Source organism: Drosophila willistoni, unplaced genomic scaffold, assembly GCF_018902025.1.
Source record: "Drosophila willistoni isolate 14030-0811.24 unplaced genomic scaffold, UCI_dwil_1.1 Seg495, whole genome shotgun sequence".
In the NCBI taxonomy this organism is placed as follows: domain Eukaryota; kingdom Metazoa; phylum Arthropoda; class Insecta; order Diptera; family Drosophilidae; genus Drosophila; species Drosophila willistoni.
This window is the reverse complement of record NW_025814425.1, coordinates 23666-38321: the sequence shown is the minus strand read 5'-3', so window position 1 is coordinate 38321 and position 14656 is coordinate 23666. Positions and strand designations below refer to the sequence as shown.

At 48.9% G+C, this 14656-nt stretch overlaps 1 protein-coding gene and 1 long non-coding RNA gene across 2 annotated transcripts; one reads left to right on the top strand and one right to left on the bottom strand.

Annotated features, from left to right (window-relative positions):
• Positions 1-41: 41 nt before the first annotated feature.
• Positions 42-319, bottom strand: LOC111519753. The gene is made up of 3 exons (XR_002724475.2): positions 289-319; positions 127-234; positions 42-72 (listed from the first exon to the last, which is right to left on the bottom strand). It is a non-coding gene; the product is annotated as an uncharacterized LOC111519753 (long non-coding RNA).
• A 6205-nt stretch (positions 320-6524) lies between these two features.
• On the top strand, positions 6525-14359 carry LOC124461470 (importin-4-like). Its single transcript, XM_047012994.1, has 3 exons — positions 6525-7059; positions 10997-13951; positions 14337-14359. The coding sequence occupies exons 1-3, from the start codon at positions 6525-6527 to the stop codon at positions 14357-14359; spliced, it is 3513 nt and encodes a 1170-aa protein (XP_046868950.1).
• Positions 14360-14656: the final 297 nt, after the last annotated feature.

The window sequence follows — 14656 nt, the reverse complement described above, 5'->3', positions numbered from 1 at the left end:
TCCACCAGCAACCGTCTGCACCACCTCGCCAGTCGATCTGTCCAGATTTCCGCTCGTCTAATGCACCAGTACCTGAAAATAAAACAAATCTTAAAATAAAATCAACTAAAATCTACAAATGCTCACCTGAAAATACACTACAGCAAACAGCAGCTCCTTGTACAGCGTCGTATGCATCGTCTCATCTACGTCGTCCAGCATCTCGTCAAGCTAGTCCGTCTGCAGCTCGTCCATCTGAAAATAAAATGAAATCATCATCTAAATCTGCGAAAAATCACAAAAACTCACCTGTTAATCCATGTCAGCCAGCAGCAGCACCGCCTCGTGCAGCATCTTGGCAATCATCTGGAAAAAAACACAAATCGTTAGAAAAATCACCTAAAATTCACACAAACTTAACTTCAAATTTTAGTCATCAGCAGCAGCAGCATCTGGTCCTCCTGGTCCTCAAGCAGCGGCTACACCTGAAAGCCAAAAAATATCAACAAAGAATCGCTCTAAAAAAACCATAAACTTATCTGAAAGCCAGCTGCAGTCTTTAGTAGCACCTATTGCAGCCCCTCCTACACTTTCTGGTTCTAAATCTCGTCTGGCAGCCGCCCCATTGGTTCCAACTAATGCGCCTGCACCTGAAAGAAAACAAAAATTGTTACAAAAATATACCAAATCAACAAAATACTCACCCGTAAATTACTCGCCTATAGCAGCAACCCCTATTTATACACTAGACGTACCTGAAAACGGAGAAAACAACTAAAATTAAAACAACTATAATTATCGACAAAGGTAAAAGTCAGCGGTACTCACCAAATACCAACATGCGGCCAACAAAACTGGCCAAAGCCAAATCACCAGTACCTGAAAACAAACAAAAAATTAAATTAATCAACAAACACTTACCTGCAACCCGGTCGGCCAGCAACACCAACAAAAATGCAAAACGGATCGTTTCGCAAAACCTTGCAGCAACAAAATCTGCCAAAGGTCGCCAGCTGTTCTCGACCCAACAGTTTTACTCTGTCGTCGCCAGATTACTCCACCGTTGATGAACTCGCCATGTTCCTGCAAGGCATCTGAAATTAATTTTTAAAATGATCCATGTTAATTATTACTATTGTCAATTTTATATTTTTTTTACTTACCTATATTTTCCTATTGTTTACAAATAAATGTCGCTCTCTCTTTCCAGCTCACATGCGGAAACTCCGCAATCAGACCCATATCGATGACTTATCGATAGGTCATCAACATTTCAGAGCATTATCGATATGCCGGCCAATTCTGCCTAAACCAAAGCCAAAGACTCTGAATCTCAGCCTTATAAAGCTAACTTCTTGCCTTGCTCTCAAATGATGCCTTACGACTCTAGCCAATATTGGCTTATTATGTTTTTCCCCACTAAAAGCTAATTGCTCTAAAACTTCTAGCCTATAAAGCTAACTCAACTAAAAGCTAACTGCTCTAAAACTTTTAGCCTTTAAAGCCAAGCCTTGCTCGAAAATGATGCGCCAACGGCCAAGCTAAAAAACTAGTGTTACTCAGACCCAAAATATGGGTCTCCCTACTTTTTTCTCCAGTGTGGGGGAAAACCAGTTTTAAAACCAGTTTTGTTCCCGACATTAAACGCCACGTTTTTGTAGCCACCTAAGCACTAAATTCTTATTCGCCAAATTTATTTATTATTAAAAAATTGCTACCTACTTGACTACTTATGCTAAAAGTAACATAATCTTAAATCTATCATACTACAAACTATATTACCTAAATCGCATTTAAATTAAGCAAATGTTAACGGCTGCTGTAACGGCCTTTTAAATTTAAATTTTTGCTATATACCCTTGTAGGTGAAAGAGCAAAAAATAAAAAGCGGCCTCAATCGAAAGACTAAGGTCAGGCGGATCAAACGCCTTACCTTAAAAAGTGGGGTAATTTAAGGTCATGTAAACGCGGCAGAACTCTCCTTGAAGTGATCCAGGCTGACAAGAAACTGGACATCCTGGCGACGGGTGGTCCTACTCATTTCCCACACGACCGGCGAAAAAATCCCTCAGCCATTGACTTTGGAGTTTATTCTGGAATAAACCACAACAGATGAAGTACTCAAGCTATATGCGAACTATCCTCTGACCACTTACCTGTTTTTGTACACATCACGATGGACCAGCACCCAAACTTACTTCCTGACTTTTGCCAGTAGGATCTAACATCAAACTGTTGCAAAACACCCTCAGCGACTCCCTCCACCTAAATATGGAAATCGAATCTGGATTAGACATTGAGGACGCGATTAATATCTTCACAAACAATATTCACCATGCTGCAGCCCTGGCCACTAAACCTCTACGAAGGGACCTGCCAAATACGTACCGAATCGGAGGAGCCATACCTATAAATAAAAAAATGCACAAATTAAAACAAAAAAATAAAATAAAATTGATATATTGCCTCTCACGAAACTTTGAACATAAAAAAACATTAAAATATACAACTAAGTTACTAAACAAAGAAATAAACCTATCAAAAAACAAACACTTAAATAAAAAACTATGTAAAATAGACTTCTCTGATCGGTACAGACCCCACAAGCTGTGGCAATTAACCAACATACTAAAGCGACAGCCCCTTCCTAACTGGCCTCTTAGGATCCCTAGCGGAGTAGACAAGAAGCATGCATGGACAAGATCACCTGAAGAAAAAATGGAGCTGTTTACTGACCAGTTAGAGAAGCGTTTCTCTCCCAACTTGACAAATAGCTCCCCCCTTGACAGGGCAAAAATCAACGAGGAAACAAATGCCATCCTTGCCCAAAAAATTCTCATGGAGTATGCATGTAAAACCCACCACTCTATCGCTAGCTCCTCCAACTTTGACTCCAGCAACTCACCTTTTGTCAAGCCCATCACTCTCTCTGAACTAAAAAAAGAGATTGATAGCTTAATCAACAAAAAAGCACTAGGATATGATAGGATCAACAATGCCCTAATCAAAGTTGGCCACTTCCCCCTAGTGTGGAAAAAAGCCATAGTTGTCATGGTAAAAAAACCAATTTCTGAAGCTAGCTCGTATCGCCTCATAAGCTTGCTTCTTGCTTTCTCAAAAATACTTGAATCCTTGCTTGCCAAGAGGCTCCTTAAATGTAACCGTCTTTCACAATCCATACCTAACCATCAATTTGGATTCCGCAAATTTCATGGGGCCGAGCATCAACTAGCTTGAAAACAAACTGAATGGATCGGCTATATTCATCGATATTACAGAAGCGTTTGACAAAGTTTGGCACTGCGGTCTGCGTAACAAGTTGATAAAGCTACTACCTATTAACCTATACAAAGTTCTGGACAGTTACCTCAAGGATCGCACGTTCTCCGTTCGCGGTAACCATGGTATTGTCCCGTGATGGGAAAATTTTAGCAGGAATCCCTCAGGGTAGTGTTTGGGACCCCTGCTATACAACATATACTCGTCAGACATGCCAATTCCAAAGTTCATAATTGAGCATGAAACCCTGATCGAATATTACCCGACCTATAAACACGGTGACACTCTGCTCTCTACATATGCTGACGATACTATTTTCATCTCGACCGATAAAAACGCCCTTGTAGCCATGAATAAAACGGAAAATTACCTACACAAGTTCTCTACCTGGTCCAACAAATGGTGTTTCACAGTCAACGTGAGTAAAACAGTTCATGTTCTCTTCTCCAGACGATCTACCTCACCTGCTGTTAAGGCTGCCACTGTTAAGTTTAATAACAAACCTATTAAAAATACGTCCTCGTGCCGATACTTGGGAGTCCTTGTTGATAGCAAACTCCTGTTTAAAACCCATATTGCCAAACTTTGTGCTCAAGCCAAGTCCACCTATACTCGCTACAAATGGCTCGTGGGAGCTAAAAGCCATCTTAGCACCCGCTGCAAGGTCACTATCTACAAGGAAATCTTAGTCCCTATTTGGACATACGCTATTCCCATATGGGGTAGCCTAATATCTAACACCCTATTCAAAAAGCTCACCGGAACTCACAATAAACTGCTCAGAAAGCTAACAAATGCGAACATCTATTGCCCAAACTCTAAAATTCAAGAAAAACATAACGCCAAACCTCTAGAAACTATATACAATGACGCTTGCCTAAGATTCTTTAACTCCATGTCTGACCATGAGAACAAAGAAATTGAAAAACTTTATCTAAAGCCATTTATCCCTAAACGTTTGCCATGGCCTAGGTACTGAAAGCAAATAGATAAACTTGTCGCCTCACGAACGATAAAAAAAGCCCAAACGCCACCACTGATCTACCTCAGCTCAACCCAAGCGTAACAGTAATTAACATAAAACTTCGCATTGAATCCAAGCTTATGGAGTTCTTCTCCAAGGCGCCAACTCTTATTGCTGACAACTGTCACCAGACCTACAACAGGATCACTGAAAAGCAAGATGTTCTCAGAGCTAAGGAAGCGTCTATAGCTAGAAAAAAACCCCGGAACGCCTGCCTGGACACATCATCAACTTGCTGTTTAGAGATTATAAGACAGGCAGAAGATCCAGAGCGGACATTGAGGAAAAAATCAGGGACCAACTACTTGTCATTCAAAGGCTCATCCTGCCCCCCTTGGGCCAAACGAACAAATTCAATACACGGAAAATGAACTACTCGCTCTAAACATGGCTAGTCTGGAATCTGAGTTGCTCAAATTAATTGATAACAGCACGAATAGCACTGATGCTCTAAAAAAAAGGAAAACTGATACTCCACCCATGATGGTCCTAACTAACAATCACTCTAACACCATATAATATGATTTCAGGCGGCCCCTGCAAAGCCAGAATCCTGTCCACTATTCAGCTGCCTTCCTGGCCTGGCCAGAGGGCCAGTCCTCGACAGCTGTGCCTCCAGTAGAAGCGCCTCCTGCACTCTCTGCCTCGTTCTCAGCGTCTGCACCATCCCGTCAATCGTCCTGTCCAGATTTCCGCTCGCCTGATGCACCAATACCTAATAATAAAACAAATCTAAAACAAAACCAACTAAAAAGTACAAATACTCACCTGAAAATACACAACAGCAAACATCAGCTCCTTGTCCAGCGTCGTATGCATCGTCTCATCTGCGTCGTCCAGAATCTCTTCAAGCTAGTCCGTCTGCAGCTCCTGTATCTGAAAATATATTAAAATTATTATCTAAATCAGCAATAAAACACGAAAACTCACCTGAAAATCTACGTCAGACAGCAGCAGCATCGTCTGCGAATCCTCGTCAAGCATCTGGCCAATCATCTGGTCCATCTAGTCCTTCACTAGCGCCTGCACCTGAAAAAAAAAACACAAATTGTCAGAAAAATCTCTCAATAATCACGTAAACTTACCTGCAAATTCTCTTCAGTCACCTCCAGCAACACCAGCTGGTCCTTCTGGCCCTCTACCTAAGGCTGCATCTGAAAAAAAAAAAAACAAATTTTAAAAAAGAATCAAGCTAATTTAACTAAATACATATCTAAAATCCAGCCGCAGCCGCTAGCAGTTCCAACTGGAGCTCCTCCTGCATCTTCTGCAGTACCACGTGGCCCGTCATCTGGTCCTAAAAGCCATAAAGCTGCTCCTGTACCTGGAAAAAATATAAAAATGTTAAAAAATGCTACTAAATCAACAAATTACTCACCTGCCATGCGAATGCCAGTTAACAGCCAAGTCAACGAACGGCCCTCGCAATGATTTCGAGCAACCCGCGCGATACAAATGCAACGTAATCAAAATAGCATTGGCCGAAGCAACGGCCAGACGTTTTAGTTGTGTCGCAAGCGTTGAGTTCTTGTTGGGAATATGCTGAGTCGGCTTTGCTGACCACAAGCCCGTCGCATGATTTTCTATGTACTTCTTATGTATTTTGTGTAGATTCGTATTTCCTGTTTTATGTACTTAGCTTTAGTCTTTATTTCATTCCATTCTTATAATCAGTTTCTGTCAGACGATTGACTAATAAAGATATTAATCATTTAACATTTACTCCGGCGCACTGCCGTTAACTATTTGCTTATTAATACACCGTTGAGCCACAAGGCCAACCGTTCAGCAAGAGGACGAAGTCAAGTCCTCCACCATAATCATTTGATATACAACTCTACCCGCCGCTACACCGGTGACGTCACAACTGCCGTCAGAGGGAAAAGTGGAAATAAATAATTGGCGCCCAACAGGCTTTATACTGGAATACGTTAATCTTACGATATTGGAATACCATATACTACCATATACTATTATATAGTAATACCATGGCCCTAAAAAAAACATGTAAGTGAATGTTTGGTAAAAATTGAAAAAATTTTATGAAAATTTAAAAAATATAAAAATAAAAAGTAAAGAATTTGTGAGTGAATTGGCAGCGCGAAATTGTGCATTGCGGTACAGGTTAATTGTGATATTGTTGACAAAAAAAAAAATAAATAAAAAAGAAAAAAAAAACAAGAAAATAAATAAATATTTTGCGCTTCGTTGGTTGCTCATGACTTGGGCTTATAGAAATATAATGGTAGAGTCCGACAGTGACGAAGAACAAGAAATAGGATTTAGGCCAGAAGTCAACAATCAATTAGAAATGGAACCGGCTCTGCTAAAAGCGTTAGTGGAAGGTGCTGTTAACAATGCACTCTTAGAACAAGAGAGGAGACTGAAAGACGAGTTCCGAACGGAACTCGAGACCATTAGAGGGCAAGTTACTGCTTTAAGGATAGAGACCCCACAGGTTGAGGTATATCAGAGAGTGACAATTGACAATAGTGTGAAGTGTGAATTTAAGTTAGACATTGTAAAGTCAGTGCCTAGCTTTGATGGAAATCATGAGGAGTACGTGTCTTGGCGACAAGCGGCTACGTATAACAGCCCGGCCTGGGTTGTTGATAAGAAGGGAACAGACGCCAACGGTAATAAGAACAAGCGGCTTGTCATTGACTTTACGAAGTTAAATGAGAAAACCGTCGCCGACCGTTATCCGATGCCAAGTATCCAACTGATTTTAGCTAACCTCGGAAAAGCTAAGCTGCAGGGGGAGGCGGAAGTGGCCGGTGTGATGGCGGCCGCGGCAGTCGATACGGAGGGCACTAAAGCGGGCATCACTTCCCATGGGTCCGCGTCGGGACCAATGGCGGGGGCGGCGAGCGAGGCCGCAGCCCGCATGGCAGACATATAGTCGGCGGGTACAGCAGTGCCAGCGGGTGCAGTGGGTACAGCAGTGGGTACAGCAGTGGCGGGTGCGGCGGCAGCGGTTACAGCAGGGGCGAATATAGCCGCAGCGGGGCCGGCAGGGGCGAGTATGGCGGCAGTTGGCACAGCAGGGGCGAGTATGTCAGCAGTTGGCCCAGCAGCGGCTCGTATGTCAGCAGTTAGCCCAGCAGCGGCGGGCCCGGCAGGGGCGAGTGTGGCGGCAGTTGGCCCAGCAGCGGCGGGCCCGGCAGGGGCGAGTGTGTCGCTAGTTGGCCCAGCAGCGGCGGGCCCGGCAGGGGCGAGTATGTCAGCGGTTGGCCCAGCGTCGGCGGGCCCGGCAGGGGCGAGTATGGCGGCAGTTGGCCCAGCGTCGGCGGGCCCGGCAGGGGCGAGTATGTCAGCGGTTGGCCCACCAGCGCCGGGCCCGGCAGGGGCGGATGCAGCAGCGGCGGGCCCGGCAGGGGCGAGTGTGTCAGCGGTTGGCCCAGCAGGGGCGGATGCAGCAGCGGCGGGCCCGGCAGGGGCGAATGTGGCATCAGTTAGCCCAGCAGCGGCGGGCCCGGCAGGGGCGAATGTGGCATCAGTTAGCCCAGCATAGGCTCGTATGGCGGCAGTTGGCCCAGCAGCGGCGGGCCCGGCAGGGGCGGATGCAGCAGCGGCGGGCCCGGCCGTGGCGAGTGTGGCGGCGGTTGGCCCAGCAGGGGCGGATGCAGCAGCGGCGGGCCCGGCAGGGGCGAGTGTGGCAGCGGTTGGCCCAGCAGGGGCGGATGCAGCAGTGGCGGGCCCAGCAGGGGCGAGTGTGGCAGCGGTTGGCCCAGCAGCGGCGGGCCCGGCAGGGGCGAATGTGGCATCAGTTAGCCCAGCATAGGCTCGTATGGCGGCAGTTGGCCCAGCAGCGGCGGGCCCGGCCGTGGCGAGTGTGGCGGCGGTTGGCCCAGCAGGGGCGGATGCAGCAGCGGCGGGCCCGGCAGGGGCGAGTGTGGCAGCGGTTGGCCCAGCAGGGGCGGATGCAGCAGTGGCGGGCCCAGCAGGGGCGAGTGTGGCAGCGGTTGGCCCAGCAGGGGCGGATGCAGCAGCGGCGGGCCCGGCAGGGCGAGTGGGGCAGCGGTTGGCCCAGCAGGGGCGGATGCAGCAGCGGCGGGCCCGGCAGGGGCGAATGTGGCATCAGTTAGCCCAGCAGGGGCTCGTATAGCAGCAGTTGGCCCGGCAGGGGCGAATATGTCAGCAGTTGGCCCAACATGGGCGAGTATGGCAGCCGTTGGCCCAGCAGGGGCGGATGCGGCAGCAGCGAGCCCAGCAGGAGCGAGTGTGGCGGCGGTTGGCCCAGCAGGGGCGGATGCAGCAGCGGCGGGCCCGGCAGGGGCGAGTGTGTCAGCGGTTGGCCCAGCAGGGGCGGATGCAGCAGCGGCGGGCCCGGCAGGGGCGAGTGTGGCAGCAGTTGGCCCAGCAGGGGCGGATGCAGCAGCGGCGGGCCCGGCAGGGGCGAATGTGGCAGCGGTTGGACCAGCAGGGGCGGATGCAGCAGTGGCGGGCCCAGCAGGGGCGAGTGTGGCAGCGGTTGGCCCAGCAGGGGCGGATGCAGCAGCGGCGGGCCCGGCCGTGGCGAGTGTGGCGGCGGTTGGCCCAGCAGGGGCGGATGCAGCAGCGGCGGGCCCGGCAGGGGCGAGTGTGGCGGCGGTTGGCCCAGCAGGGGCGGATGCAGCAGCGGCGGGCCCGGCAGGGGCGAGTGTGTCAGCGGTTGGCCCAGCAGGGGCGGATGCAGCAGCGGCGGGCCCGGCAGGGGCGAGTGTGGCAGCAGTTGGCCCAGCAGGGGCGGATGCAGCAGCGGCGGGCCCGGCAGGGGCGAATGTGGCAGCGGTTGGACCAGCAGGGGCGGATGCAGCAGTGGCGGGCCCAGCAGGGGCGAGTGTGGCAGCGGTTGGCCCAGCAGGGGCGGATGCAGCAGCGGCGGGCCCGGCAGGGGCGAGTGGGGCAGCGGTTGGCCCAGCAGGGGCGGATGCAGCAGCGGCGGGCCCGGCAGGGGCGAATGTGGCATCAGTTAGCCCAGCAGGGGCTCGTATAGCAGCAGTTGGCCCGGCAGGGGCGAATATGTCAGCAGTTGGCCCAACATGGGCGAGTATGGCAGCCGTTGGCCCAGCAGGGGCGGATGCGGCAGCAGCGAGCCCAGCAGGAGCGAGTGTGGCGGCAGTTGGCCCAGCAGCGGCGGGCCCGGCAGGGGCGAGTGTGTCGCTAGTTGGCCCAGCAGCGGCGGGCCCGGCAGGGGCGAGTATGTCAGCGGTTGGCCCAGCGTCGGCGGGCCCGGCAGGGGCGAGTATGTCAGCAGTTGGCCAAGCAGGGGCTTGTATGGCAGCCGTTGGCCCAGCAGGGGCGGGCCCGGCAGGGGCGAGTATGTCAGCGGTTGGCCACCAGCGCCGGGCCCGGCAGGGGCGGATGCAGCAGCGGCGGGCCCGGCAGGGGCGAGTGTGTCAGCGGTTGGCCCAGCAGGGGCGGATGCAGCAGCGGCGGGCCCGGCAGGGGCGAGTGTGGCAGCAGTTGGCCCAGCAGGGGCGGATGCAGCAGCGGCGGGCCCGGCAGGGGCGAATGTGGCAGCGGTTGGACCAGCAGGGGCGGATGCAGCAGTGGCGGGCCCAGCAGGGGCGAGTGTGGCAGCGGTTGGCCCAGCAGGGGCGGATGCAGCAGCGGCGGGCCCGGCAGGGCGAGTGTGGCAGCAGTTGGCCCAGCAGGGGCGGATGCAGCAGCGGCGGGCCCGGCAGGGGCGAATGTGGCAGCGGTTGGACCAGCAGGGGCGGATGCAGCAGTGGCGGGCCCAGCAGGGGCGAGTGTGGCAGCGGTTGGCCCAGCAGGGCGGATGCAGCAGCGGCGGGCCCGGCAGGGGCGAGTGGGGCAGCGGTTGGCCCAGCAGGGGCGGATGCAGCAGCGGCGGGCCCGGCAGGGGCGAATGTGGCATCAGTTAGCCCAGCAGGGGCTCGTATAGCAGCAGTTGGCCCGGCAGGGGCGAATATGTCAGCAGTTGGCCCAACATGGGCGAGTATGGCAGCCGTTGGCCCAGCAGGGGCGGATGCGGCAGCAGCGAGCCCAGCAGGAGCGAGTGTGGCGGCAGTTGGCCCAGCAGCGGCGGGCCCGGCAGGGGCTAGTATGTCAGCAGTTGGTCCAGGAGCGGCGGGCCAGCAGGGGCGAGTATGTCGGCATTTGGCACAGCGGCTCTCGGTACTGCAGCGGCGTCTCCAGTGGCCGCCGGTACTGCAGCGGTAGTCACAGCAGTGGGTGCACCAGCAGCGGTGGGCGTGGAGGCGGCCGTTCTAGATGTGGAACGTGTGGCCTGCCGTGTCCCGAAATATTTATCCTTTCGGGTGGTCATCCCACTTCTGAGTTGTAAACACCTAATTATTGGGTAAACATAATAATGATTAGTTTGTATTTTCCGGATTTAATCTTGGTTTTCTGCGCAGAGACAACTTGTTCGTTGCGTCGCCGGAAGAGAAGAGAGATGCCGTCTCTTGTAGTCTTTGAGAAATACAAAATAAAACAAAACAAATCGTAGTAGTCATTTAAATTTTTAAAATCAAAGTAGGCCTTTGGATTTCTAAAAAAGAAAAATTCAAATCGTAGTAAGCCATATTTTTCATCACCTAAGGTTTGAGCTCAACAGAAATCAGTATATTTTCTGACTCTCAACTAGTAACACGCACATCAAATACAATAATTTTGTAACATAAATATCTAGATATAATTTATAGTAAATTCTTTTTTTTTTCTGTTTTTTGGTAAACATGGCAAACATTTTTGACACTATTATAGAAGGACTCCTTTGCCCGGATAATAATCGTATAAAAGAGGCTACAGTTCAGTTATATGAGGCCTTCAAGCAACCGGACGTTCTATGGAATCTGTGCGAAGTCCTGACATCCACTCGTGCTGTGGAGGTGCGTCAAATGACAGCTGTTCTACTGGATAAGCGTCTATCGGATGCTGGGGTCTGGAACGGGTTATCCTTTGATCAGCAGATGGGCGTCAAGAAATATTTATTGGAGGCTTTGGTAGCCGAAAAGGTGCGAGCAGTGAAGAGTGCCATCGGCCGAGTTGTTGGCACAGTGAGTCGATATCATAACGAGAAAAAGGATCAATGGATTTCCGACGTTCTAAAGTATACTTTCGAACGATGTGTTCTGGATCCTAATGAGAGCGAACCGGATTCTTATACTTTTTCTGCCATAGCCGAATCGGCTACAACACACTTAGCGGATGAGATGCCCACTGTATGCAAGATGTTTGAGACCATCATGGTTAATTCCGATGCCCAGAACACTTTAGCCTCACGCACTGTGGCCAATATGTTTAACGGAATGGGATATCTGATTCCATTTCTAGGGGAATACCCAGCAGGTGCTGAGTTGATAGTCAAGTTGATGCCTCTGATATTGAAGACAGTACAATTAAATGCTCTTAATGGCGATGGCGCGGAATTTACCTTAGTCTTTGCTATATTCGATGCCCTTGCAGAGTATGTTCCGAGGGCATTTCACGATACCGAAGCCGTGGCGAAATTACTTCTGGATGCGTCGGCGTGTGAGCAAATCGAGAAGACAATTCGACTTCAATGTATGTCATTCATTTCTGAGTTTATGCGTGTGAGTAAGACAGAAATTCTCAGAAAGAATATGCTGCTGCCCATCGTAAAAGTTCTATTTGAATTGATATGCAAGCAACCGGCCGATAGCGAGGATGACGAATTGGATGGCAATAGTTATGCGGAGGGGGCCAGTCATGCCCTCGATGAGATAGCCATGATTGTGTCAGGTGACCAACTTTTGCCACTCTTGTTTCAGTTAATGGAGCCGGCTATCCAAAGTACGAACAATCTTACTCGTCGGGCAGCCTATAACTGCATGGGCACTATCTCTGAGGGTTGCATGGAGATCATATGCAAGCAATACTTGGAGATAATGTTGAATGTCATCAAAACGGGCACACAGGATCCCGATTTGAGTGTGCGCGGGGCTGCTTTCTTTGCCCTGGGTCAGTTCTCGGAGAATTTTCAGCCTGATATCAACAAATATTCTCCAGAAATATTGACAATGCTTTTGGAATATCTTCGCCAATTGATAGGGGATATGAAACGAGGAACGATACCAATAACCAAACATGTGGATCAATTGTTTTATGCCTTAGAAAAGTGTTGCGAATCAATGGACAAGATGATTGACCATCACTTACCCGGGGTAATGGATTGCCTCTTTAAAGCCTTGAATTCACCACACACGCTTACATTGAGGTCCTATTGCTTGTCGGCTCTTGCTTCTGTTTCTGGTTCGGGCAAGCTTATATTGCCGTATTTTCCTCAAATTGTCGCTGTGATGCAGAATTATTTGGTCAAGGACTGTGATGAGGAGATCGGTCGGCTACGTATTATAGCTATCAATACATGGTCAGTTTATGTTCGAATCGTGGGCGTTGAAGTTATGGCGCCTTATTGCAACGAATCGATGGGCTATTGCCTACTGATGTTATCAAAAGGTCCGGATGATCCAGAGGTTCGATTTGCTATTTACAATCTTCTCGGAGCCCTTTCCAATGTTTATCGGGAGAATATGGCTGGATATCTACCCAAGATAATGGATCGCATCCTTCTATCTGTTGTATCACCATGCGGTATTCTGGCCGGAGGCAAGGATTGCGGAGATAAAAAAGACGTTGATGGCGACGATTTTGGTGATATGGTGGAAAATGATTACGTCACTGAAATGGAGGAGGCGATGTTTGCCCTCAAAGAATTTTCAGAAACTACGGGCGCTGCTTTTGCCCCTTATTTGCAGGCGGTGTTTGAGAATGTATATAAAGTGATTGAACATCCGTTACCATCAGTACGTAAGGCGTGTGTTGAGAGTCTCTCCAAATTTCTGACGGCTTTCCATCGCCTGGGCAATGAAACGGCCTTTACCGAATACTCTAAGATTATAGTACGCAAATTCTATGAGATGATTATTAAAGATGATAACCGGACTGTGGTTGTTAATATTGTGGATGATTTAATTGATCTCATCAGGGATTTTGAGGCAGACGCTATACAATCTCAAGAGGTTGTGAAATTGCTCTTCAAGGCCACCCGTAGGTTATTGACCCAATCAACTAGATGTCAAAACTTTGAAGGACGTCAGGACAATCTAGACGCGGCGGAAGGCAGTAGACTAGATGAGATGCTTATTGGTTATGCTGCTGGCTTATTTGTGGAGTTGGGATATGCTACCGAACCGGCACAATATGCCGTATATTTTGACAAAGGTATATGCATACTGTCTAAAATGCTAAGAATGGCCATAGATAATAATTGTGCTGCACGGAGGACTCTGATATACGAAACCATCGCTGATAGTATCAAGCACCTGAACATGCAAGTTGTCGACTATTTTGATTCCCTATTTAATGTTTTCTTTAATGGGACAAATGACGCAGAAGCCAAATGTCGCCAGCATTGCTATTATGGCCTAGGAGAGCTACTATTTTATGGAGATACCAAATCTCCAGGAGCTTGGCCTGAGGTTGTCAAATGCATAGCCAATGCCATGACAAAGGAGACGGAACCAGCTGTAAGAGATCGCATTTGCAGTGCCCTATCACGTCTTTTGATAACAAATCCAACGGACTTTCAATTTGAAGAGATTCTATCAGCCCTGTTAGATCTCTTGCCCTTGCGTGAAGAATTTTCGGACTATGATGCAATTCTACAGGCTTTTCAATATGCTTATACAGAGCCACGTAGCCGTCAGCTCAACTTTGTACATCGGATATTGGAACTAACACTGCGGATTATGTTTAGCAAGAACTTGCCCGATTCAGCGACAGAATGCACTGCAATAGAATTATTTCAGAAAATTGCTGAAGAAAACCGACAAATTGTTACATCGATATGTGCTGCTAATCCCGAATTTCACTATTTTGTAATGTGTTTATAAGCTAAGAAATCCGTCTGATTTCTTGGCCCCTAAATTTTGTTATGTGCCTTTCATTTTTGCCATTTTGCCTAACGATTGTTTAATCAGTGTTCGAAATCAAAAGTAAATTAAAGTAATTGTTTCTCCGAAAAGTAGGTTCTTGTGTGACTACGTTTTGGCCATTAACCCTTTTTTGACATAACCCTTAGCTGTGCTTAACCTCTTCATCTAGGTCGTCGCATACTTCAGATACACAAAGTCAACCAACTGAGTTGAGTCATGGGGCAAACAGAGTGAAAGCATCTCGTTTTCATTACATTTAAAATGCTGTCAGCACCTAACCTGACATGACTTTGCCGTCGCCTTCCATCCACCACCACCACCATCAGTACGTCCAAAGGTTGAGACATAGATGCGGGCTCTCAAAATGTCTTCATGTCCTGGCCCTCTATTCCATTTTCTTTTCTTTTTAAATTTTGTGGCACTTTCAACGCATCATTGAGTAAGCCGCGAAGCGTACTCATCATGA